This window comes from Strongylocentrotus purpuratus, unplaced genomic scaffold (genome assembly GCF_000002235.5).
Source record: "Strongylocentrotus purpuratus isolate Spur 01 unplaced genomic scaffold, Spur_5.0 spur5_scaffold_11, whole genome shotgun sequence".
NCBI lineage: Eukaryota > Metazoa > Echinodermata > Echinoidea > Camarodonta > Strongylocentrotidae > Strongylocentrotus > Strongylocentrotus purpuratus.
In genome coordinates this window covers 31795162-31823080 of record NW_022145596.1, presented here as the reverse complement: position 1 = coordinate 31823080, position 27919 = coordinate 31795162, and the positions used below count along the sequence as shown (strand labels likewise).

The 27919-nt window shown below is 37.5% G+C and overlaps 1 protein-coding gene across 2 annotated transcripts; it reads left to right on the top strand.

The window, feature by feature from the left end:
* The first annotated feature begins 19145 nt into the window (after positions 1-19145).
* On the top strand, positions 19146-27468 carry LOC115922336 (serum amyloid A-5 protein-like). Of its 2 annotated transcripts, none has more exons than XM_030981178.1 (4): positions 19146-19301; positions 22969-23206; positions 25629-25745; positions 26160-27468. In XM_030981178.1, exons 2-4 carry the CDS (start codon positions 23034-23036, stop codon positions 26299-26301), a joined length of 432 nt encoding a protein of 143 aa, XP_030837038.1. In that variant the 5' UTR covers positions 19146-19301; positions 22969-23033; the 3' UTR covers positions 26302-27468. The 2 variants fall into 2 exon arrangements, with proteins under 2 accessions (XP_030837038.1, XP_030837037.1); XM_030981177.1 differs by having other exon boundaries at positions 22966-23206.
* The last annotated feature ends 451 nt before the right edge of the window (positions 27469-27919 follow it).

The following is a 27919-nucleotide window of genomic DNA, read 5'->3' as shown; positions in this document are numbered from 1 at the left end:
TATTTGGTAAATTTGTTTCTCTCGTGGTCTGTGAGAGATATAGGGTAGTCCCATATACATCTTTCTGTGTATAGTGCTTGTAACTTTACGAAGAATGGGCCAAATTTCTTATCATTTTGATGATTGCAGAACCTTGCAGATGCTAGATGCTAGATGATCAACCTTTTTTGATCGATTCCACAACGTTTCTTTCACAATGCAATCGCATAACTGGTCTTTACCTTTAAGTGTCGAAAACAGTACAACGAATCGTCTTCTTTCTCTAATAATTTAATGACACTTTAAAGCTTCCGCGCTATGCGCGGGAGGGGGAAACTCTATTCAGACAAGGATTAAGAGTAGAAATCAGTACAACGAATCGTCTTCATTCTCTAATAATTTAATTAAACGTCAAAGCTCTCGCGCTTTGCGCGGGAGGGAGGAAACTGAATTCGGATAAGGATTGTAAGTCGAAAACAGTACAACGAATCGACCTCTTTCTCTAATAATTTAATGAAACGTAAAAGCTTCCGCGCTAAGCGCGGGATGGGCGAAAATGAATTCAGGCAAGGATTAAGAGTCGAGAACGGTACAATGAATCGTCTTCTTTCTCTAATAAATAAATGAAACGTCATAGCTTCCGCGCTTCGCGCGGGAGGGGCGAAACAAGAATAAAAAGTCTAGAACGGTACAACGGATCGTATTCTTTCTCTAATAATTTAATGAAGTATCAAAGCTTCCGCGCGCGGGAGGGGGAATACTGAAAAATAACTTCGTTCCTGGCCCCGGGTTTACAGGGTTAAATTTGTAGACATTGGGACATTGGCATTAATATATTTGTCGGTAATTGGTGCCTCGTTTTGAAGGTAATCGGTGGCCTCTCCCCCCTCCCCCACTGAAAAAGATCTAGCAACGCCCCTCATAACAACACAGTTTATACACTCGATACAATTTTTAGTACAACTGGTGAAGTACCGGACCACCGTCTTTGTGCATTGTGCGGCAACGAAGCATTATACAACGTCTCACTTCCAGGAAGTGCCGGTGGACATTATTGCGCAAAATGTGGTTCTCAAATTGCAAAAGATTCCTACTCTTGGAGGGGGTAGGAGAAAGCAATTTTATGTCATATTACTCCAGGAAGTGCCTGAAAAGGCGTCTAATGTGGTTCTAAAATTGCAAATGCTTCCTACTCTGGGAGGGGGTCAAAACCCCCTCCCAGACCCACCCCCGCTTGGTCGTTCCGCTCCCTTGTCGCTAAAACCACGCTCTGTCGCTTCATCAGGTTTTACATGTATTTCACCCCCCATGCCACCCCCGTAAGAAACTCCTGGATCCACCACTGATGCCCATACCCATTGAGCTTCGGGGGCTCCGCCCCTGACCCCCTGATGGGGCTTTGCCCCTAGGCCCCACTTTGAAAAACGTTCAGCGGGGCCTGCATGTTAGAGTGGGGTGATGCGGATTTTTTTTTGTCAGCCCACCAAACGTTTTTGCTCATTACGCCACTGTGCTTAGATTAGCAAGTGTGTGCATGTAAAAAATGACACCTGGCTGGAATGCTCCACAGGGAGTTGAGAATGTACACTGTGTGCGGGAAAGCCTGAATCCGATGACCGGGGTAAAAATATAAATATCTTTAAAGCGGATTGAGAGGGCCTTTGGTCCTGAAAAGTGCTATATTAGAACTAGCTATTTTTTACAAATTATTATCCTTTTTTTTAAAGGACTTGATGACGGTTGCACACGAGGCGTTATTTTCTGACGTAGGCTTGCGTCAGCGTTTGGCGCCATTTTGTTTAAAATGACACTGTACAAAATCTGAATGCAAATGGAAACGGTGAAAAACATTACTGCACTACTTATAGCTACTTGCGCCCTCAATATAACAAACCACTGGCGTAAAATTGAACCATGACTTATTTTCAATTCCATATAAGTGATGTATAAATTTTCGTGATATCACATGATTTTCAACAAAATGCGCGTTTCTCCATTTCTGTTGCGAACTTACACATTCCCAAATGGCCAGGAAGGGCAAATGTTTTTTATAGTCACTAAGGGGCCGTGGCCACTAACAGTAACACTAGTAAAAAAAATCCTTTCCAGAAGCAACTGTGACAAGCACTGCCGGGCGTTCCATACCTACATCATGTAACACTGCACATGTACCTTTAAGGGGCCCATTGGGGGAATTGAATTCAGACAAGATTAAGAGTAGTGAACGGTACAACGAATCGTCTTCTTTCTCTAATAATTTAATGAAACGGCACAGCTTCCGCGCTTCGGGGGGGGGGGGGGGAGGCAACTGAATTCAGACTAGGATTAAGAGTCTAGAATGGTACAACGAATCGTCTTCCTTCTTTAATAATTCAATGAAGTGTCAAAGCTTCCGCGCTTTGCGCGGGAGGGAGGTGAACTGAATTCAGACAAAAACACGATACAACGAATCGTCTTCTTTCTCTGATAATTTAATGAAACGTGAAAGCTTCCGCGCTTCGCGCGGGATGGGCGAATATGAATACAGACAAGAACACGATACAATGAATCGTCTTCTTTCTCTAATAATTTAATGAAACGTGAAAGCTTCCGCGCTTCGCGCGGGATGGGCGAAAATGAATTCAGACAGGGATTAAGAGTAATAATTTATTGAAACGTCAAAACTGCCGCGCTTCGGGCGGGAGGGGGCGGGGGGGGGGGGAACTGGAGCAAAACAAGAATTAAGAGTCGATAACGGTACAACGGATCGTCTTCTTTCTCTAATAATTTAATGAAGTGTTTTCAATACTACTGATGAAGTACCGGACCACCGTCTTTGTGCATTGTGCGGTATCAAAGCATTATACAACGTCTCAAGACGTGACTGATCACTTTTCTCTAACTTCTAACCAATCAGAAGGCCTCGATATTTTCCAGGAAGACATTAATGCACCAAATGTGTTTCTCAAAATGCAAAAGATCCCTACTCTTGGAAGGGGGAGGAGAAAGCAATTTTACGTCATATTACTCCAGGAAGTGCCTGAAAATGCGTCTAATTTGGTTCTAAAATTGCAAATGCTTCTTGCTCTGGGAGGGGGCAAGAACCCCCTCCCAGACCAACCCCCGCTTAGTCGCTCCGCTCCCTCGCCGTTAAAGCCTCGTTCTGTCGCTTCATCGTTTTACACATATTTAACCCCATGCCATTTTGTGCCCCCCCCGGTAAGAAATTCCTGGATCCGCCAGTGATGCCCATACCCCTTGAGCTTCAGGGGCTCCGCCCCTTGGCCCCCGCCGGGGCTTTGCCCCTAGACCCCACTATGCGAAACGTTCAGCGGGGCCTGCATGTTAGAGTGGGATGCTGCGATTTTTTTTTGTCAGCCCCCCCCCCCCCCAAACGTTTTTGGTCATTACGCCACTGATGTCAATCATGACATCTTTGACCGAAAATGTTGAATTTCGGCCGTCCATACCAACCGGCGCACTTTTTTTTTTTTATCAACAATGGCAAGGTCTTATTATAACTCGGATAACCTGCGCTATTCTTAGCTCGGGATTAAACGGTGGATTAAAAAGCACGATATTTCACAAAAATTCCATAAAAGCCTCACATACAACATTTAGGCCTATAACTATCTAAATCAGCCTCTAAACTCTATATAAGGGATAACATCCCCCAAAGTTGCACTCACTCTGCTTTTTGCATAATAAATTTTTAAAAATCTACAAGTGATTGGATCATTCTCGTCTTTTCCCTCAAGTCTTGTGTATTACAAAAACAACCATTATTTTGTGTAAGACATAAATGATGTCATAAACCTACAGTTTAAACTGGCATGTGATAAATGCAGATTCATTCGGCCCAGTAAGTGGCACAACTAGGTGAAGGGAAAAAAAATATAAATTGCAGTGAAATCTCACCAGAAATCTAACAGGGGGTGGGGTGTCAATGACATATTTTTTTCTTCTTCAAACCGGTGGGCGGGGGGGGGGGTGCTATTTAATTTATCTAACCATTTATTTAATGTATATTTTGTCCTAAATTATGGGGGGTGGGGTGGGGAAGGAGGGTGGGGGAGGGGGATTCCGGCCCCTGCCTCCCCCTCTCTTGTTACGCCGCTGATGATGTATTTGAACAAATAAATTTGGTTTTGATTGTAATTGTTCCAACTCTCTCTGTTAAACACTGTTCTTATAGTTTGTACGGAGGGCACCACCAGCCGTGCTTGTAGTTGTATACAGCTTGTATACTCACCTCCTGGTCCTCATTCCAACATGAGTGTCCACTCCCGCCCCTCCCATCCCCCCCCCACACTCAGTGAAGGGCCGGGCCGCCCCCCCCCCCACTCCGTGGTCGGAATGACCGCATGCGTGTTACCAAAATGTCCGGTAAAGGGGTACTTTTCGTGCGACAAAGTCCGGCCCGAGAATTGTAAAAAAGGGGTGTATTTGACTTTTCACCCTGAGATTTCTTTTAAAAGGGGTGTTTTTCTTTTTTTCTCTCATCTCTTTGGACTCCTGAGAAATTATTCCGAATTTAGGGGGGTACATTGAGCATTTTTCCGTATTAAGGGGGGTCTCCAAGGCAGGAAAAGCGCGCTAAAAGCCCGCGAAAGGGGGGTTCGGAAATGTTGGCAGTCCTCAGATAGGGGGTGCTTTCAAAAAGAGGGAACGAGCATACGCGTACCCTAAATAACACTGAGTGGGGGGGGGGGGGGGGCGGGGGCCGGGTGTCCAATACATCACTTCGATCCTTGCTCGATCTGCAGTGGAAACAACAGACAAAACATGATTGAAAGTTTTGCTTATATCAAAATGTGTATCAGTCCAGGGGGTGTTTCACACCCGGTTTCACAAAGAGTTAAGTCCTGCGTAAAGTCCTGCGTAAAGCCCAAAGTCCTACGTAAATGGCTAAGTCATGCGTAGATTCGATGGCCATATTCTGTTTCACAAAGGTTTAGGTCATACGTAACTGCACTAAGTCATGCTTAATGCTTAAATCTACATGGAGAATGGCTGCCATGGTGGAGGAAGCTGTCCGTAGAGGTCTCCGGCGAGAGAGAGTTTTTATGGATAGGGCCAATCCCTTGGATGCCTACTGCGACTCCGAGCTTCAAAAGAGGTATCGGTTCTTAAGTATTCAAGTATGTTTGGTAACTTGTGAACCAACTTGTGAAATGTTAATGGCTGGTCGTTTTATTTGTGTTCCTCTGTTGGGGTAAAAAGAAAAATAGTTTATTTTTTTGCCAGGAACTTATGAAAGACACTTTACTTGCATCCTAAGAAAATGATTTTGATTGACTGCAAATTCTATTTTAATTTGTTTTCCTTTTCATCTTGAAAAAAAAACTTACCCCTTTGAGGGGCACCTACTTATTGTTCACTGAAACAAACGAGCAAATATTGATAGACTGATAAAATTGTGCTTCGTTCGCCCCGTGTTGACCAATCACGACCGTGATCACGCTTCGTTCGCCCAAAAGAACAAACGAACGATTTCTGCGCACAGGGAATTCCACTTTGGATGCTCTTTAGCAGTCTAGCTGATGTGGGGGCGTTAATCACTTTCGAAAACTACAACATTTCTGAAATTGTCGGGTAGGCCTATGACTGACAGTATTATTACAAAATTCATTGATAAACGGCTGTATAGTCACTATATTTTTGTTTATCTTGTTTTGATATAGGTAACTCTTCATAAGTTCATGATCGTTTGATAAACTAATCTAATTTAGTAAGAAAGGCATCATCATGTTGATCATGTCGCTGTCTTGTCACATGCACAGTACATTGTCAGTGTCACCATGGCCACGGTGACATGCATGAAGGAAGGGGTCATGCATGGAGGAAGGAATTTCTTCTTCCATGTTGTCACTGACTGAGTGACACTGTGCACTTGAGGAAAATATCGGGTTTATACAGTGAGTACAGTGTCACTGTCACTGTGTCAGTGCATCATGTGCATGGATTGGATGGAGGTAGGAATAGAGGGCAACAAAGACTGCCCTCTAGCCCACCTTGTTGGGCAGTTATGGCTGTCTTTTATTTAGTTTTTAACATCGGTCTCATTTTTCTTATCATAGAAGAGAGCCAAAAAAGACCGACAAGGTGTGCTATAACTGGCGTTCTACGAAGGCTAGTATTGTTACTTTCAAAGTGAAACACTAGTTCACTGTTAATATGTCTTAATACCATTCCTTCCTCCACACCACATGGCCATGCATAGTGTTACTGAGTTTGTGCCACTATCTCTACTGTCAGTTCAAATTTTGTTACGACTGCACTAAAGTAAAACACTTCCATGTGAAAAAGAAACTCTAGACCTACCACTAGTTAATGATTAAGTGCAAAATAAAGAATCAAAATGTGGTACTAGAGAAATAGAGGAGACAGGAAAAAAGAAGAAGAGAAATAGACATCGAGAGCAGAAAAAAGGACTCTAACACGAGATAGATGAATATACATATATGAATTGACCGTCTTTGTGAGTTTATGTGTGGGCGTGTGTGTGTGTGTGCGTGTGGGTGCGTGTGTGTGAGTTTTTCTACATTATATAGCTCAGTATATTCATCCCTTGTATATACAGTTACGTTACATTCTATTTGTTCACCTTATTGTTAATGTATGTATTTTGTTGACTATATAGGGCCCCGCTCACAAGCTTAGCTTCTAAAGGGGTCCTAAAACCATTCATTTTATGATGTTATCGAGTTAATATTATGATGATTAATGTACTATTACCAGTACCAGAAAAAATGACTTGCATCTACGGACCTGATGGTCTCAGTATATTTGTAAATGTTCATGTAAGGAAGTTGTTTGTCTTATGTTTCATCATAAATTTATCATAATTTCATCATAATTTCATTAAGGAAGAAGGGTACAATATTGTGACTGGGGTAGGGACTAGAGTCAACAATTTTAACATGATTAATTTTTTAGCCATGTCTTTAGCCATCGATCTGCTGGCGGGCAAGCAAACTATGAAACTCTTTAAGAAAAACAGAGGGGTGTGCTGGGTATAAGAGACGATGTGAATTACTTTTGTAAAATTCCGAGTCTGTAGTAAAAAGGGACGATTGAGGGTACCCCCACCTTTCCCGGGTATATGAACATGTCCGTGCAGAAACGCCATATCCCTTGATTTCGCCCCTTCTTTACTTTATGTCTGACTACACCCATCTGCATTGTCCTGAAAATAAATAAATGGCTTAGAACAGCTTAGACCCCAATGGCAAATCATGCATTTTAACTGCATTATTTAAAAACTGTAAAAGTTTGTTAAAATTCTTCCTCCTAACATTCCTAACTTGAATAAAAATATTACGAATACGAATGACAGGTGTTAATTTGAATGGTAGAAATTACGTTTCGACAAGTGAATATTAATTTGAATGCTAGTTGAGCAGTTTCTAAATTGAATGATAGATCTATGAAACCCTTCGACCAAAATTCTAAATTAAATACAAAAACTGGAAAATTGAATGATAATTGGCATGGCAAAGCCGATCAGCGCTAACTTAAATGCAAAGTAAATGAATTCGAATGACAAACACGCGAATGTGGCCGGGAAATCCTATACAGTGTGAGTAAAACAAAAGTTTACACCTAGAAAATTGCTAATTATTTTAAAAATCATCTATGAACAGTAAATTATTATAAATCTTATGAAAGAGTGTTTTATCCCAAACCATTTGGTATCATTTTTGTGTGGTATGTGCTCACGCTTGGATGAACAGGTGGCACTGTTTGCGAGAGCGCAAAAATGGAATTGCGCCAAAGTTGCTTATGTGATGTTCAAATAAAACAATTGGGATTTGGTTATTAAATCGGTTTTTGCAGATCCAAATAACTTTCCTAACAAAATTAATCACGCCACACATATCAAATATCGAATATCAACGAACATTTGTGCGTGTGTGACTTTTCTTCTGCAAAAAGCATATGCAATGCATTTCATTTGATACATTGAATTTATTCTCTCACTCCGCTAATCCTAACATAATACATGCTGTAGGCATCACTTTGGCGCAAGTGATTTTTGCATTCTCGCAAACAATGCCTCCTGTTCATCCAAGCGTGAACACATAGCACACAAAAATGATACCAAATGATTCGGGATAAAACACTCTTTCATAACATTTATTATAATTTACTCTTCATATAGATGATTTTTAAAATAATTAGCAATTTTCAAGGTGTAAACTTTTTTTTGACTCACACGGTATACAATATAGCCTAGTGTTGCCTGTTTCTTGGCAAAACTCACTATGAACATGACTGACAAAGAAAGCGGACAAAATATACAGTTCCTCAGGTAGATAAAGGAACATCCCTTCACTGCTATTATGTAAAAAGGTGAATATGCATGTGACACCTGTTTTACATAATAGCAGTGAAGGGATGTTCCTTTGTCTACCTGAGGAACTGTATATTTTGTCCGCTTTCTTTGTCAGTCATATTCATAGTGACTGTTACGGGTCTCATGGCTTTGGTTTTGGCCCCCTAGAGGGTATTTTCTTATGAATCCGAACACACGTTTAAATATCAGGCTCCCCTCATATTCTGCCCCAATGTAAGATTCATTGTACGTCCATTTTGGCCAACCAAAACAGTTACAATCTCAAATCATCTGCATTATCAGTTCGGAAACATGTGACGCAATGAATAAAAAGTTGTATGTCTGTTCGCACACTTGGGGCTCATTTTTGGTTCGGGCCATACAGAGGAGCGAAACCACGAGTCAAATTAATGACAAAGAGTATAATTTCCGTATGCACCCATCACCTGTTAAGTTTCAAAATCTTCAGACAGTTTACCCACTGCAGGCTCTGAGGAATGTCTCAAGTTATATGACCCTCAACATCAGTAATTGACAAAGGAAACCTCTCTAGCCAATGATCATGATGAATATATATATATATGCTAAAAAAGGCAAATATCTCATGTCAATAGCGCCCTCTAGTGACTTATCGGGTTTAAAAAAATAAATTAGCAGATGTTTCTGCATTTATTGATAAATCAAATATAAAACATTCAAATAACATTATAATATATAATATAATTGATTTACATAAAGAAAGACAACTTAAATACACACATATAAAAATGCATATATATATATAAGAATAGAGTGTCACGTATAAAGATTCTGTTCAGAAAATATCAAAATAAAAGGTGGAAAGAAAGTAATGAAAGAAAGAAAAAATTGCAAGTGTGTGCAAGTGGGTGTGTGCAGGTGAATTAAGTGTTCGATTTGTATTGTTAAAGGAGATATTCATTGATTTTAAAAACTAACTTTATTTTCATTATTGCAAAGTTGAAGCTTTGATTCGACAAGGTTATCAAAATTCAATGCTTGAACACATTCGAAGTAATGATTATTATAAATTACAAAACGCTTAAATACAGCCCCGGCATAGCACCTGAAGAGCTCTCCGAACGCTGCTGAGATGTGTGAGATCACAGTATGGACATGATTTGCACAAGCAGACGATGTCCCATGACATCTCACACATTTTCAGTGCCTGTGTATTCATCTTCTCTTGAGTTCTTTCTCTTACTTCACTACCGTCAGGCTAAATGTATAATCTATTGCCTCACTCTAAACCCCGCGCTTGGTTTATTTTGATGACAAATGCAGCGATACAAAAATAAAGGAATCTGTCGCTTGTAAGCAAAATAAGACGCCATTGTATATTCAGCTGCACACTACGCGGTATGTTCGGCGTTTCAAGAGGGAACAAATGCCGTCCTTAATATCATTCCGGGGGGTTTTCAATTTGAAAGTCTGGTTTCTTTGATTGTTAATTAACCCCTATCTTGTGTATTTACAAGCAAAAGATTTTAGTTATCAGAATCGGGTCATATCCCTTTTGAATGGTTTGACATGCCATTACATTTATATACACTAAACTCATTATAATTTGACAAATAATAGCTTTGCAATTATGTTCATTCTTTATGGGATGTCGTCTGCTTGGGCAGTATTGGTCCATATAGTGACGTCATTAAAACATCGTTATTTTTCCGGCGAATCTCTCGTATATTCCAGCTGCTATGGAGGTGGTTGTATTTGTATTTTTATAATTCACCAGATATGTAGTTGACCTAAAACTTGTACGATGGCCGTCTGTTAGCTTACCAGTTTCTAGTGATACATTAGTTGACATATTTGTGATTTTTTTTTAATTTCACCTTTAATGAACTAGTCATCTAAAATTAATTGAAATGAACAAACAATCAAAATCGCTGAGACCCTTATAATGTTTGTGAATATTTAGATATTCAATATTTCTTCATCGATGCTTTGAATGAAAAAAAAATAATCTTATTACTATTGCCCCAAACTATGTTACAATAAGATATGTATACAAAATGAAGGAAAAGTAAAGCATAAATAGTGACTTTTGTGATAGTTAATATTTTAAATTATATAAAATGCCTATACCTCTCGAGACTAGCATGCAAATGTTGTTAATATGATTATTCCAAGTTAGATTCGAATCAATCATTACACCTAAGAATTTGTAAACTTCTTTTTCAATTATGGGCATGTCATCTCTAAAAATATCATAACGAAGTTTAGAGTGTATGTTTTTGAAATAAATACAATTAGTCTTATTAATATTTAGAGAAATTTTATTGGATTTGAACCAAGATGATAATTTATTTAATTCTAAACTGAGGGTTGTAATGAGAATGCTTAAGTCTTTATGTGAATAGAATACGTCAGTACCTTCTGCGAATAAAACGTATGTTAGAAGTGGCGATGCATTAACAATATCCTTCATATATACTAAAAACAGTAGGGGACCTAAAATAGAGCCTTGTGGTACTCTGCATTATACGGTGGAAATATTAGGTGTTGTAGATTTAAAAATAACATATTCGTGTCTATTACGCAAATAGACTTCACACCAAGAAAGCACAATCCCTCTAACTCCATATGCTTTTAATTTACGTATTAATATACTATGGTTCATGGTATCGAATGCCTTCGATAAGTCCATAAAAACACCTACAGTGTGTTCTTCTTTAGAAAGGGAATCAGTTATTTTGTCACATAGTTGTAGAATTGCATAATCAGTAGAGTGATTCTTTCTAAATCCATATTGATTAAGAATTAATAAGTTATTCACATCTAAGAAAGTATGTAATCGTTTATATACTATTTTCTGTAATATTTTTGAAATGCTTGGTAGTAAAGAAATTGGTCGGAAATTTTGAAATTATAGAGTGATCATCCTTTTTTTTTATATCGGAATTGTTTTTGCAACTTTTACTGCATTTTAATGAATGAACAATTTCTAAAATCTCTTGAATATTAGTTGGATTAAAAAATAAGGATTGATTAACGTTATTATGTAAGTATTTCAAAAAATCATTCTTTTCATTGATTATTTTGGAAGCTAAATCCGGTCCAATGTTATATAGTAAAGTATTTATTGAATGCCTCAGCAACATCATTTGGGTCTATGTGATGCCCATTATCATTAAATTCAATAATATTTGGAGTATCCTTTTTCTTCCACACTTTATTACAATAGTATAATTTGCGTGACAAACGAAAAATTGAAGTCAATTTATAACGGTACTTTTTATATCTATTTTGATTTTCATTTGTACGTGATCGAAGTGAGATTTTACATAAACGAATTGGTCGTTTGTTTTTGTTTTTATTTAATTTAATTCTTATGTCGGCACATTTTTATCATAATGACAAAGAAGTTTGTTTAATTTTTTTTCATATGAGCTGTTCACATCTCTTTCAAAATAAATATCATACCAATCTTCTAGACTCAAGTCTATCTTTAAGGATTCAATGTTACGCTTTGTTTCTTTACGTCTTGTTGTATGTTCTTTATTGGGAATTTTTAATAAGTGTTTATCATTCGGACAAAATATCGTAAATATGGGTAAATGGTCAGATATATCATATTATATTATTCCATGCCCATAATCAATGCGTATGGTCATAACGAGGTGTATACATGTGTATGACATCTCCACTTTGGACCATATCCCCAATCCGTGAGTGTGGAACGGACAAATGTCCCCACAAAGAAGGAGTACGCAAATTCCTTCACTGTGGGGGCCATTTGTCGTTACACATCCATGTCCCCACTTTGGACCATTTACCTGTATGCCCAGCCCCCCCCCCCCCCTCAGTGTTATTTAGGGTACGCATATGCGTGTTCCTAGCACCCCCCTTTTCAGCATATTAAGTCCGGTGTGTAAAGTCAATACGGGTAGATCTTTTTCTTTGTTACGAGCCGGAGATTTTGGGAACACGCATGCGGTCCCTCCGTTCCTGGAGTGGGGGAGGGGGACCCTGTATGTGTGTGTGTGTGTGTGTGTGTGTGTGTTTGAGAGAGAGAGAGTGAGAGTGAGAGAGAGAGAGAGAGAGATCGAGCGAGAGAGCTCAGTATCCACTTAACTGCTATTGGCTTAAAACACGTTCATACCCCCTGTGCTACAGCAATTTTGTACTGTACAAAAACCTGACAAAAACTGTCCACTGTACAAAAAAAGCCAGGTTTTTTTTTGTTGTTGTTGGAAAAGCGCCATCTACTGTTCAAGACCTGTATAACATCATTGCAGTGCTAATTACACAGTGGCTATGTATTATGCAGTGCTACAGTCTTGACAGTGCAATGCTCTAAACACGTACGTACGTGGTGCGCACAGGCAGGTGAGAGCGAGACCCACTGACCTCTATCAGTGGCGAGACCACGTATATATACGTGGCACGCAGCCAAGTGGTTTATGCTATGGTCACATTACCCAAAAGTAGCCTGCTCGGCGGCCGAGCGGCGAGTTTTTAACCAATTCTGCCCGGCGGCTGCCCGGCCACCAAACGGCGGCCGCCCAGGCACCGCTCGTTTTTAGGGCATCGCTCGGTCGCCGCTGAAGTTTTAGCGCGTAGTTAAAATTTGGGCGGCGCCTGCTCACTTTTCACTCGCCGCCCAAAATACACTCGGTGGCTGGGCGGTCGCCGCCCGGGCACCGACCTAATCGCTAGGCGATGCCTAAATTCAGTAGCGACCGAGCAGGCTACTGATCGGTCGGTCGCTGCTCTGATTTGTGACCATAGCTTAAATTGAGTGAAATTAATCAACGATTTAGAAATTTACAACAAAAAGTACATAACACTGCCCATTTTTCCGAATAATGATCAGGAAAATTGCCTGATAACTTATAACTTACATTCATTATCTTACAATTTTTGTTAAAGGTTTCTAGACTTTTGATCAAAACATTATAATTCATCATATCTATCTTACTGTGTAACCTGCCAACTGGGTTGCTGATGTTTCGACGTTTTTATAACTGCTAGAGATAATTTTGATACATGTAATATTCATAGAAAAGAGACTGAACACACCATAAAATTAAACAGTGGAAGTACCCGATAAATCACCTGCAGAGTCGATCAGCTTCAAAAACGTGACTGATCCTGTTAATGCACACAGCGTTCAAGTTCAAAAGTTCCTTAAACCACAACACAAATCAATTTGCATACAATTGCCATGTGGGTGATAAAAACATACCGGACTTCCTTGTGTTTTCAAACCAGACGATGATTGTTAACATCTGGTTGGAAAACACAAGGAAGTCCGGGCTTGCGAACTTCACTATCATTAAAATAAATTGTTGTTAAATCATGCCTTTATTTCACAAAAAAGGAATTCATGTGTATATTCAACCTCTTAAACAGCTAAACAAAGTGTTTTGGTACAAATCAGTTTAGAAAAGGTAACAAAACAAAAATAAAAATTCACTACTACAATCGATACTTTAAAAAAATAACAATCACAATAGTAATTCCTTTGTGCACTTCTTAGTAGAGTGGTAAAGTGGTCTTGTCTGACCAGTCCTCTCCATAGATACAGATTTTTCCTTATATTGTACTGCCTAAGGGTATAGAAATAAACCTGCAACCTGAAAGAATATTGAGTGCTCAACACCCGGATAATTGCCATCATTTGAGACTCTATTCAATTAAAAAAAAAAAAAAAATTGTGTGGTGTTGGAACAAACAACAGAAAAAGGGGAAAAACCCGATAAATCTGCAGAGTCGAACATCTTCAAAAACGTGACTGAAACAGTGTTCAAGTTCAAAGTTCCTTAAACCACAACACAAATCAATTTCAATACAATTGCGATGTGGGTGATAAAAACATACCGGACTTCCTTGTGTTTTCAAACCAGACGATGATTGTTAACATCTGGTTGGAAAACACAAGGAAGTCCGGGTTTGCGAACTTCACTCTCATTAAATAAATTGTTGTTAAATCATGCCTTTATTTCATAAAAAAGGAATAGATGTGTATATTCAACCTCTTTAACAACCAAACCAAGTGTTTTGGTACAAATCAGTTTAGAAAACGTAACAAACAAAAAAAAGAATTTACTACTACAATTGATACTTAAAAAAGTAAGAATCACAATAGTAATTCCTTTTTGCATTTCTTGGTAGAGTGGTCAGTATGTTTCTGTACTTTTTGTACTTATCAACTAGATCCTGTCGATGATTTGATTTAATAACTTTTGAATACATTGTATATTTTACACGTATAGATTTCATGATCCCTCGAGATATTCATGTTTTTTCAGCAGCTTCTCTCTTTCCTGATATTACAAAGGATGGAGAAAGAAATACAAAACATGAGATAAGCTGTGTTGACCTTTTTTAAAGATTTATATTTTGTGTAACAACTAACTTCTATATCGATTTGTTTTGTTTGCTAGACTGCAATTTTGTTTTGTAGCATTCTTTATTGCATTCATTCAAGTACAAATTCTAACGAAAATCATACATCTTCATTGACTTACATAACATATCAAAATGTAAAGAAAATTGAACATTGAATTGATTTGATAATGGTTTTATTGAGAATAAAAGAACAACAATGCATCGCGGCCTAAAAGGCCGAATTGGGCAATGTTTTACAAATGTAAAAAAGAATGTATAAAAACATTCATATCAAATAACATCAACATTAATGAACTGAACTTGAATGAGTAAATTGTTGAGAATAATATTTAACTTTAAAATTATTATTTCTTATTATTTGATCTCCCTAACTCATTTCATATAAAAAGGAGATAAAGAAAAATGAAGAAGAACATGATGGTGGTGTAGAGTAAAGAAAGAAAAGAAAAGAGGATGGTAAGATTAAGAAGAGGATGAAGCGGAAGAAGAAGAGAAAAAGTAGCAGAGAACGAGGAAGAAGAAGATTCAAGTGGGGATAGTAAGATGATAGACAGAGGGTAGTGCGAATAGTAACACTATCATAATGTATCGGTATCAATATGCAAGCAATACACATTATAAAACTACAATTGATAGAGGCGAAGTTATGTAGAAAATAAATACCCACATTATACGAATTAAAAATTTACTCTAGGTAATAGCTACTCTAAGGAAAAGGTTATAACATTTCATCCAGACTATAAAAAAGGAGAACCATTAGAAGAAGCAAAAACACAGAAGGAGAAAGAGGTAAAAGAGGATTGAGAAGGAAGGATAAGGGTGAGATGAAGAAAGGAGGTGGGAAAGTAGAAGTGGTAGAGGAAGAGGAGACAACTGTGACATTGGCCATGGAAGATAATTTCAGTTATTTAAACAATTACAAATAAATGGTTAACACAATTTTAACTTCGGTACAGAAGATGAAGTGATTCTATCATAAAGATACAAAGATTAGACCCCAGTACAAATATAAAAGTGGTATATGTAAATTAAAAAGAAAATAATCTGCATAAAAAAACGATTTCATACATTGTGTGTATAAGTAATTGAAACCATAGTTTGCCTTCATGTATTGCACTTATGGGATTACATCACAACTATAATATCGATAGTATTAAAATCTTCCCTCAGAAATACATAATATAGTTTAATACACAGTACATACTGTCTTTAAAATAATTATACTTTATGAATATTATAGATCAGAAGCCTTACGCACAGACAGACAGACACACCACACACGCTCACATACTCAGACACACATACAATCTTACCTTCCCCCCTCCCCCTTCATTCCCAAAGCTTTCTAAGCTCTACAAATCCCACCTCACTTAGCGAGTACACTCACATCTACACAGTAACTGTTGTTGGAAATCAAGTCTCTTCCTTTTCCTAATGACCAAATTATATAAAAAATGTTTGAGTCTGAGAAAGAAATATTTGCCTCGCCGTCCTTAACTGTGGAAGTTCTTGCTATGTTCTTGAAGATTACAAAAACTGTGAAATGATCGGACACATCAGATTGTATTATACCTGAATGAATTTCAGATATATTGATATTTGAATATATATGATCTATAGTAAAGAAGCGGATTCCTTTGTCACCCTTGTTTCTGATTGAATCAATTGATCCAAGCCCATGCATTGTAATGATATCAGAAACTCTTCTACTGTGTCTTATTCACTCAAAGAATTAATATTGAAGTCATCCGAAAGTACACATTCATGTTTACGCAGCCTAACTTCGGCGTAGTCGGTACGCAACGCTACGCAACTCTACGCAGATCCGGTGTGAAAGGGGCTTGAGTTGCTCTTGTGGAGGCAATGAACTGTCAGAAGAAAGCGAACAGAATCTGATGGTTGCATACATTTTTGGTTTGATTTGATTTATTTATTTTCCACTCAAATATCCACAAATTAAATGACATATATAAACCATACAGTAATACAATATATGATAGAACAAATGAATTATACAAGTAACAAAATATTGACAAGTTCGTAATAGAAGTAGGTAATAGATACCGCCCGCCAAATGTCTTTTTGGTTTCCTTCCTTCAAATTGCTTTTAATCACTCATGCGTGATATATGCGTTATCCGAGTAGCATCACGTGAAAGAGGAGACTCTAAACTTTCCAAATATGTATCATTCATTTTTTATAGTTGTGATTAAGTTATGATAGAACATCGATACTTCTTGGTTTCGTTTTTTCTGGGACGCACTGTATAATTGATTGTTGTAAAGCGCATAGAGAATTTATTATTATGCGCTATATAAAAATTACTTTATTATTATTATTATTACTTGATTGTGTTCTATGCACCCATTTATACCGTAAATAAATGCCTTCTGAACCGATTTATCAACGAAATTGTTCTCTACGAGGTATTCAATTAATCGGTTCGCCAAAATTTGGTGAGATACTTTGCTCACGCATGAAGTGAGTGAGATTATTCTGACATTTTCGATAGGGAAGTATCCCCGTCTTCGTGTATAAGGGAAAAACGAGAGACGGACCAATTTATTATCGGGTGGATCCTTACCTTCTAATATTATACGAGTGTACAATGTAGCTAGACAATGGTGAATACAAGGCACATTACGTAACAACCTCTAAGAGTTTTGGATGATTGGTTTTGGATGATAGGTGTTTTAGAGATATATTGGTGAGAGGTTATTTTTATTAGTTTACAAACCCATACATAAAGCAATCCGGACCAGGGGCAGAAAATGCTTTTTTTTCATCTGAATAACTGATTTAACTTGCTTTGGTGTAATTGGATTGAGATTGAATTCACTTTTGGTGGGTTCATTAATGGATACATGAAACCAGTGTGACTGATTAAAGTCCAATGTAACTTTCTGAGAGTACTTGCCAGGATAATACAAGTCTGCCGTCTCTTTTGTGAAAGAAGGTTTCGCAGTCTCCTTGTCCAGACTTCCATTACATACCGCTTTCGTAAAGCTCCAGAAGTCTCCGCAATACCGTTTTTCCTGGTAATGTGATAAAGGCCTAACCGGACTTCCTTGAGAAGAAAGTCTGAATTTGCGAACTTCACTATCATTATTTTTTCCCGAAAACTACAACATTTCTAAAATTATCGGGTATGACTGACTGTAATGTGATAAAGGCCTAACCGGACTTCCTTGTGAAGAAAGTCTGGGTTTGCGAACTTCACTATCATTATTTTTTCCCGAAAACTACAACATTTTTAAAATTATCGGGTATGACTGACTGTATTATTACATAATACATTGATAACCGTCTGTAATCGCTATATTTTATCTTCTTTTGATGTAGGTAAATCTTCAGTTCATGATGGTAAGAATTTAGTAAGAAAAGCATCATCATGTTGATCATATCACTGCCTTGTCACATGCACAGTACATTGTCAGTGTCACCATGGCCACGGTGACATACATGGAGGAAGGGGTCATGCATGGAGGAAGGAATTTCTTTTTCCGTTGTGTCACTGACTGCATGAGTGTCACTGTGCACTGTAGGAAAATTTGCACACATCTCAAGTGAAGTGTATAGAATACTATGATAATTTAAATATTTGAAAAATTCACTCATCTGCATATTTATGGTAATTTATGGAAATAATGTCATAAAAATCACATTTTTACCCATAAATCATATATTATTCATATTAAAGCATTCTTTTTCACTAACTTTATAAGTAACGTTTTTATTATATTATTATAATTATTATACGGTACTATTAGTTTTCGTGCAATGGCATTCGGTGAAAGATGAGACGCTCTATTCAACTCGGCTGCGTCTCGTTGAATATAGCGTCTCTTATCTTTCACCTCGTGCAAAATCTTGTACCATTGCACTCATGGCCATTCACTATTTGTATAATATTCATTAGCCCATTTGGAATAATAATACGACAAAAAATTTGGAAGAGCCAGCTTATCCCTTATGTTATCTCCTGTTTTGATAATTTCTTATGTATTTCATTGTTTTTTAACTTATGTATTTTATTGTTTTTGTTGTTTTATTTCATTTCTAACTACATTTTTTAACTATTTTGACTTCCTAAACAACCACCTAAACTTTAAACAAGACCCAATAACCAATGTTTGATCTATTTTTAGGAAAAATGAAATTTCCATATGTTCTGTACACAATCACGAAAATGAGCGATTTTCGGGCTGACATGCAAGGACAAAAGGTCACGTGTTCTTGTAGCTGTAGGTCCGATTTTCAAAAAAAATCTTTTAAAAGATGCGCAAGAATCGAAAAAAAAGTCAGCGAGTGGCGGGGCGCCATCCATATGCGTTCCCGAACAATCAGACAAATCGTGGAGGGGGGGGGGGGGGGCATAATGCCCCCGGCCTTATTAGGGTTAAACCACAACAATTTGCATACAATTGCCCTGTACGTAAGAAAAACCTAACCGGACTTCTTTGTGTTTTCCAACCAGACTATGATCGTTATCGTCGGGTTGGAAACCACAAGAAATTTCGGGTTTGCGAACTGCAAACCCGAACAGTAATATCTTATATAAACCCAAGTCAACTTACTTAATTCTCAGTGACCTTAGAAAGTCTGAAGTTCAAGATTACAGATCCAGGTAAGTGTCTTATTCTTATGCTTGTTTGTAACCCTACATTGAATTGCACTACCTGTATAGGCTTAAACACTATCATCTGAAAATCAAATCTAATTTAAAAGTAAGCAAGATTATCCACTACCAATGCAAACTTCGACGTTTAGTTCAACTTACAAGATTAACATTATTTTGCGCCAGTTATGCATTAACGTTTGTTGTCGGCAGGGAACTCGGTAAAAAATACAATGGGAAAATGTGAAAGACATTATTTGTACTTTTCGTTGTATTTTGTTCATAAGAGAAAATCTAAACTTAGGCTATGAATTGATTATTATCGCTTAACATAATATTGTAACAAACTTAATTACAAAGAAAAGAGTTATTTGTAAATGCTTTATCGGACAATCTACATGTGACACCTTTGTTTTAACTGTTACAATATCATATAACCTTTCTCTGTGATCTAACTGCTTCGCGAACCAGTCATGATGAATGATATACAGTGGCATGGCGTAAGCAGACATAATTTCTTCCCAAATAAATGGTTCGACATATAAATTGCCCCCTCCCCCAAAAAATTAAAATATGTAAACAATGTCTTTGCCCTCCCTCCTCCTTCCCTTCCTCCCCCATCATTTCCTGGGGAGGGAGGGCAAAGACATCGTTTACATATATATTTTTTTTTTTTGGGGGGGGGGGGAGGGGGCAATTTATAATTATGTCGAACCATTTATTTGGGAAATGTTTGTTAATTATATCTTACTTGGGCAAAATGGGGAGACAAGGGTTCGGGGAGGGGGAAGACTCGTACCGACCCCGCAGTTACGCCATTGATGACGCATTGCTTAATTTGTTTCATGGGATTGAGTCCTTTGTGAATGTTCAGTTATCTTTTCCTGGTTTTCTTGTTTTATATTTGCTTGTTTAATCTTTGCTTGAAAAGATTAGGTGGACAAGACTGGCAACGATTAAGTTTTGTCACAAAAGGCCAGTTTACAATCCACAATTCACTTGTTTCTTTCACAAGCCATTATTAAGGCACTTGAGTATGCATACTCAAGTGTTATGGTAAATAAGCAATTAACTTCTAGATTTCATATAGAAAGAGGCTGTCGCCAAAGGGATCCCCTCTCTCAATACTTATTTCTGATATGTGTTGACATTTTAGGTTGGTTAATTCGTTATTCATATGAAGTGAAAGGAATTTGTGTTAACTCTAAAGAATTAAAATTCTTCAATATGCAAATGAGTTTTATTTTTATTTATTGATGGCTCAAATACTAGTTTTCAGAATGTTATATATATTTTGAATTCTTTTGGTAACTTCTGTGGACTTAGGATGAATATCCAAAAAACAAAAGCAATTTGGATTGGAGCTTCTGTTCAAAAGATAATATTGAATTAGAAGGATCAAATGTAGAGTTTGTTTATAATGTGTTTTTTTTTAGATATCTTGGAACAGAATTTCATGTTGATATTACCAAGATGCCAGATTATAATTATGATAGAATATTTGATAAAGTGAAACGACAAATGATTTCTTGGATCAAGCGAAATATTACTGTTTTGGGGAGAATAACAATTGTTAAGTCATCATTATTACCATAATTTAATCATTTGTTTATGTCAATTCCAAACCCATCTGTTAAAATAATGAAAAATATAAAGAGACATTACTTTAGGTGCATATGGAAAAATAAGCCATATAAAATAAGCAGAAAACAAGTTGTTTGTTCATATGAAAAAGGTGGCTTAGAAATGGTTGACATAGACTGTTTTAGTAAAGCACTAAAGCTAACATGGGTTAGAAGAATAATTTGGAATATGTGTATAAATGTTGGTCATTTAATGCAGTCATTTTTACAAAAAACATTTATGATCAGTTTTGGTGATAATTTTTTCTTTAAATTATCTCATGTAACTGGCAATCCATTTTGGAAAGAAGTTTTGGAGGGCATGTCTTTGTTAGTTAAAGCATGTAAGAATGAATGGTTATCGGAATCTCTATGGATGAATAGCTCAATTGAGTCTATTTAAAAAAAAATCCTGGTGTGAAAAGGGTATAAGATTTTTTAACGTTTTGATGGATAGTAATGGCAACTTAATGTCTCACAAGAAATCTGAAGAGAAGTTTGATTAGAAGCTTAATTATTAGTCTTAATATTCAGTTTGTCAAGTAATAAAGTGCAGATATAATGAATATTATAAAACATGTCAAACAAACTTGGAATAACCTTTAATTCCTTCCCATTTTAAAACGTTTATTCATGAAAAAAAAAAGGATGTAGATACATTTATAAAGTTCTTTTGGGAGAAACCAGTTGTTTGTCTCTGATAAGTTCAAAGTGGGAACGATATTTGAGTTACAATTTACCAGCTGTATTGATACAAAAATATAACGTTATGATATTTCGTTTTACACCAGTTATTAGTCTGAAATACATCCAGTATAAGTTTTAAACAGAATTTTGTCTTTACATAAACAACTATTTAGGATGAAAATTGTAAACAATCAAAAATGTTCAAAAAAGAAATTGAAGATACAGTACATTTCTTGTATGAATGTGAGATCTGGAATGAAACCTCAAACTGGATTTATGAAAGAACTCAAATAAGAATTTTGTTTACTTTACAAAATATAATTTTTGGCTTTGAAGATAAGAGAAACGATGCCCTAAATTGCATTGTTATATTAATTAAACAACAGATGTTTATTTGTAAACTGAAAAGTATGGTTCCACTATTTGATATATTGAAAAAGAAAGTTCTACAATATCATAAAGATGAGAAATATATTGTATGTCTATCTGGAATGGAAAGACATTTTGCTGTAAAGTGGCAGTTGCTACAATTGTGTATATAGAAAGATTATATTTAATGTGTTTAAACATGCACATATATTTGATTTGTTTATTTGTCTGAAGATTATTAATAAATAGCCCGTGGAGGGCTCAAAAATTGAACAGAAATTATTAAGACTCAGTACACATTTGATAATGACTCTACTTATTTGGTAAGAAGTACAGGAGCTTTGGGTAGTATAACGAATTTTGAGAAACTTTTAACTTCGAAGTACTTCGGTTATGGAAAAATATAACACTTTTCATTTCCCCCCAAGTTTGAGTCTGAGAAGCGTTTCTGTCAGAAATGAAATTGTCACAAGTTAGCTTTATTGTATGTACATGTACCTACATTTACATCGGATAAACACAATCACTAGGCTCCAATGACCAAACGTATGCATTAGGAATTATTAATATACGCTAAAGATATAAACTGCTTTACACGAGAAGAACCGTGTTCTTAAGTTGATAATGTTGACGTTATCTTGATGAATCAGTGTATTTGCATAACCAGCTTTTATTTTGGTACGTGCGTAACGAGGGGGGGGGGGGGGGGGGGTAGGGAAGTCAAAAGAAAACAAAAGAGAGAGAGATAGATAGAGAAGAACAAAAATAGGAAAGAAGAAAAGGGAAAGAAAATGTCTGTTTACGTTACTGATTTTGATCGCAGGTTGTTATATTCTTTATCTTCCATGCAAATTTAACATTATATTAAATGATTAAAATTATTGTTGTTGACTTTTCATATTATGTTGTGATTACCCATCACCCTTTGCTCCCACACAGCTCCTGTAGTTAATATAAAAAGAGGTTCGTGTCAATTCTCTTAATTCTATTTCCAGCAGGACAACTATAGGGTGCCTTTAAAAAAACTTTGTACGCAAGTGTCAACTCTTTCAAGCCTGCAAAGATGAGGATTTCCGTTAGTATCGTTGCTCTTTTGATGGCTGGGGTGCTGGTTGTGCCTTCTGATTGTTCTGAACCATCCTGGTTTGATCGCTACGTCAGTAGCCCCATTCGGACAGCAGGCGACTTTGTCAGTGGAGCCTACCATGGAGCGGGCGACATGTGGCGAAGCTACAGGTGGGTATATTAATATAACCCGAACACCGTATAGGAAGAAATTTAGCTCTTCACGTTCATCCATCATTTTCAGACTTATTCAGAATTATAATAACAGATCAGGCACGTAGGAACCGGGACCCGCGGGGGGCATGGCACCTGCCGAAAACATGCGGGGGGGGGGGGCGTGCCCTCCCGAAACAAATAAAATGGCATGTTCATTTTGAGGGAATAGTACTGCAGTCTGTACGCTCGCAACGTACCATTGGGCACCATTCATCTACCAGTGAAATACCATTCAACCTAATAATAATTTTTTGGACGCTCATTTGCGTAATCACCAATGGTAGATGAATGGTACTATTTACACTATTGAAATTTGAATTTGAAATATGCACATTTTGTAACATTAATCTACCATTCACCATTGGCATGGTAGGCCAATGGTGGATGGTGAATAGTAGGCCAATGGTGGATGGTGAATGGTAGGCCAATGGTGGGTGGTGAATGGTAGGCCAATGGTGGATAGTGAATGGTAGGCCAATGGTGAATATTCAAATTTCAATGGTGTAAATAGTACTATTCATCTACCGTTGGTGATTATGCAAATAAGCGTTCAAAAAGATTATTATTAGGTTGAATGGTATTTTACTGGTAGATGAATGGTGCCCAATGGTACGTTGCGTGCGTAATCTCAATGGTATCCGAATGGTATTTAAATGGTGTTTGTGAACGGTATCCGTATGGTATTTTCAGTGGTACTTCCGAATGGTATACCATTGAAAAAAAATTTGTAAGGGCAGCTTCATTAATAATTGTTAATTGTTTACGATGAGATAAATAACTTGATACAATTTCTAAAGGTGTGCCCCTAATACTATAATATTTCAATTTTTGTAATAAAATGAATGATTTATAAGCTGCTTTAATTAACGATAACGGGCTGTTCATGTAAGCAAATGTATAATAATGTACATCACAGAGTCATATGAGTGGGACCACAGGCACAAAACAGCAGTTACTCACGGTAAAGAGACATATATCAGAACCAAAATTACTCCAAATTGAAGAAAAAAACTAAAGATCCACCATTGTTCCTGAGGACTAGGGTATTATTCCTTGCAGTTTGTCAGCTTTGAAACGTTGATCGTGAAGAAAAATTCGCGAAAAATAAAGCAAAATCACAGAGCAAATTGTAGTTCAAAGTATAAGGGACAACCAGTTTTCTCAAAGTCACTACCAGTGAAACACCATTGACCATACAATTCCACCATTGAAACACCAATGACAATACAATTCCACCATTGAAACACCATTCACCATACAGACTCTACCATTGAAACACCATTCACCATACAATTCCACCATTGAAACACCATTCACCATACAATTCCACCATTGAAACACCATTAACCATACAGACTCTATTATTGAAACACCATTGAATTTTTAACGATTTTTGGGGTAAAAGTCCATAGGCTAACGTACATGTTAGGCTGCTAGACTCTGCCGATAGGAGGCGTTCTCAAATGAGACTAAACGGAGCTATATGAAATCTCTCTTTCTTTCCTAACTGTTTCTATTGTCAACGGAAGTGTGATTGACACCCGCCCCCCTTCCTCCACTCAGTGTTATTTAGGGAACGCGTATGCATGTTCCCTCCTTTAGAAATTATAGCATCCCCTAAGTCCGGTGTACGTGTAAAGTCAATACGGGCCGTTTTTTTAAATGTATTACGAGCCGGTCTTTCTTGCCTGAAAAGTACCCCTTTACCGGAGATTCGGGGAACATGAATGCGGTCCCTCCGTTCCCGTAGTGTGTGTGTGTGTGTGTGTGTGTGTGTGTGTGTGGGGGGGGGGGGTGACATCGGGAACTAAAAGAAAAGAAAAGTCATAACTTTGCCAATACATCTCACGACTTACAAGTCATAATTATGACTTCCAAATCAATATAACTTAATTGGACACCGTCTTCTAATGATGAGATATAAGTCGTAATTATGACTTAATTGATGTCCAAGCCCGTACAAGCTTTTTTTTAAGGGGGGGGGGGTTCTTGGGATTGCCAACTTTGAGCCAGACTGTGAATGTGAGACATTGCAAGCTGGAGCGACCTGAGCGACTAATCCCGAGAAGGGTGGTGATCACTTACTTTTTTTGTTTCGTGAGAACATTATAGCGTCGAATCAGCCGGCGAATAACGGGGGGGGGGGGGGGGGGGGGGGGGGGGGGATAGTGAGGACTATTTTTTAAATTTTTTTTTAAGGGGGGGGGGGGGGTTCCCCGAACCCCTAGTTTGTACGGGGGTAATGTCTCATGGTATTACTGTCTTATATTTTTCTCAATATCCCTTTAATATATCGGCAAGGTTGAAACAAGAAATGAATTTGAAACATTTTTATGAAAACGGACAACTGTATATTGCTTCTTTACAAACTCAATAGTGACATGCGTGAGGCCAACTTTAAGACCCCTGGTACCGATAAGTACTTCCACGCTCGGGGCAACTTCGACGCTGCTCAGCGAGGATCAGGAGGTAGATGGGCTGCCAGAGTTATCAGGTAGGGATCAGAACCAAGATAATCAACCTCGCATATGGCTTAAATTTTTAAAAAAGTAACAAATAGACAAACGTTGCCAATATCTAATGTTCGATTCACAATGCAGGGACACCAATAGGTCCCGCTACAAGATATTTATTTGAAATGCTGTTTTTCCAACCACAGTGGCGTAATTATGGGGGGGGGGGGGGTCGAAGCAGGGTTGTGGGAGGTCTCCCCTGCTCGATCACTACCCCCTTTCAAACCCAATTGGGATCGAACAAAATAATGCACAGACGAATGTTTTGTCTTTACCCCTTCCCCTTTGCCCCTTAAATAAGAATGTCTAGTTAAATACACCATTGGACATATATAATTACATTCTCTATTAGTTGTGTGTAACAACAATGTTCTCTGCTTTGTGGTTATTTTCAGCGATGCCCGCGAAGGATATCAGGGAACACTGAGCGGCCATGGTCCTGAAGATACTCAAGCAGACCAGGAAGCCAACAGATGGGGGCGCAATGGCGGTGACCCCAACCGTTACAGACCCGCTGGCCTCCCAGATAGATATTAAACAATCTTTCTCACAACCAAAATATGGAGACAGTTTCCCAGCCGTAAAGTTTAATGTTAACTGAAACATGGATTCCCCCACTGGAAAGCTTTCGTCGGTTATCGGCCTGTTCAAGCTGACTTAATTTTGATCTTTTATTCTTGTATAGTAAGTTGGAAGCTTGGCGAATAAAAATCAAACCATCAATCAAGCTCGCTGTGTCAATTGATTAACCACTATGGTAGACTAACTAAATAAATGCACTGTTTACTTCTCAATTATTCTTAAGCTACAACAATTTAAACATAGTCATGGCCCTCTCCCGTTTGACACAAATAGCTGTTTGGTTACGGCAAGCTGGAGGCAGTGAACATCATATTTCTTCCTTTATACAACTTAGTCTTATGTATTATTCTTTTTTTGTTTGTATAAACGCATCCTAAAATGAGTACAGAATGTAACATGCTAAATGTAATGATGTATTATACAACATGTGAAATATGAAAATTAACTGAAACTGAACTGAACTGAACTGAACTTTTATAAAGCACTAACAAGATTTTAAGATGAATTACTGAGAAATATTACTGTGACAATCACAATTTGCTTACCAAATCAAATTGACACGAATCAGCCATTGTTGGTCAAGTATCGATAAAAAGACCTTTCTATTTCAACGTAACAGCCCGCATAGTTGCCAACCGATGTTGGAAAACTATGGAAAGCCATAAATGCAAATCAAAAACAGATAGCCATAGTTTGTAGCAATGTTACACAAATTTTCCAAAAATAATGTTGAATTTATTGGAAACAAATCAACCAATCATGGAATCAAGTCAATCATGACTCTTTACCGAAAATGTTGATTTTCGGCCGTCCATGCCAACCGGCGCACCTTGTTTATAAACAATGGCAATGTCTTATTATAACTCGGATAACCTGTGCTATTCTTACCTTGGGATTAAACAGGATGATAATTTACAAAACATTCCATAAAAGCCTCATATACAACATATTTATTTGATAGCACAATTTCGACTTAGTTTTCACTAGTTCTACTTCAATTATTTTACAATGTATGCCCAGAACTATCTAAATCAGCTCCTCACTCAATGTAAGGGGTAACATCCCCAAAAGTTGCACTCACTCTGCTTTTTGCATAATAAATATTTAAAAAATCTACAAGTGATTGGATCATTCTCGTCTTTGTCTTGTGTATTATAAAACAACCATTATTTTGTGTCTGTCAACAAAATAATGATGTCATAAACCTACAGTTTAAACTGGCGTGTGATACATATAGATTCATTGGGCCCAGTCAGTGGCGCAACCAGGGGAGGGGCAAAAACATAAATTAAAGTGACGTCTAACAAGAAATATAACAGGGGATGGGGATGTCAATGACAGATTAAAGTTAAGATTGGGACCGGGGGGGGGGGGTGCTATTTACTTTATCGAACCATTAACTAAATGTGCATTTTGTCCGAACTAATAGGGGTGGGGAAGGGGGGTCTCCGGCCCCTGCCTCCCCCACTCTGGTTACGCCGCTGATAATGTATTTGAAAAAATACGTTTGGTTTTCATTGTAATTGTCCCAACTCTCTCTGTTATACAGTGTGTCCCAGAAAAAGCGAAACCG

Bases quoted from the DNA above. Each gene is read 5' to 3' on its own strand.
- LOC115922336 (XM_030981178.1), top strand. From the start codon at position 23,034: ATGAGGATTTCCGTTAGTATCGTTGCTCTTTTGATGGCTGGGGTGCTG. The intron at 23,207-25,628 runs GTGGGTATATTA...CAAACTCAATAG, and splicing joins GACATGTGGCGAAGCTACAG to TGACATGCGTGAGGCCAACT. The intron at 25,746-26,159 runs GTAGGGATCAGA...GGTTATTTTCAG, and splicing joins TGGGCTGCCAGAGTTATCAG to CGATGCCCGCGAAGGATATC.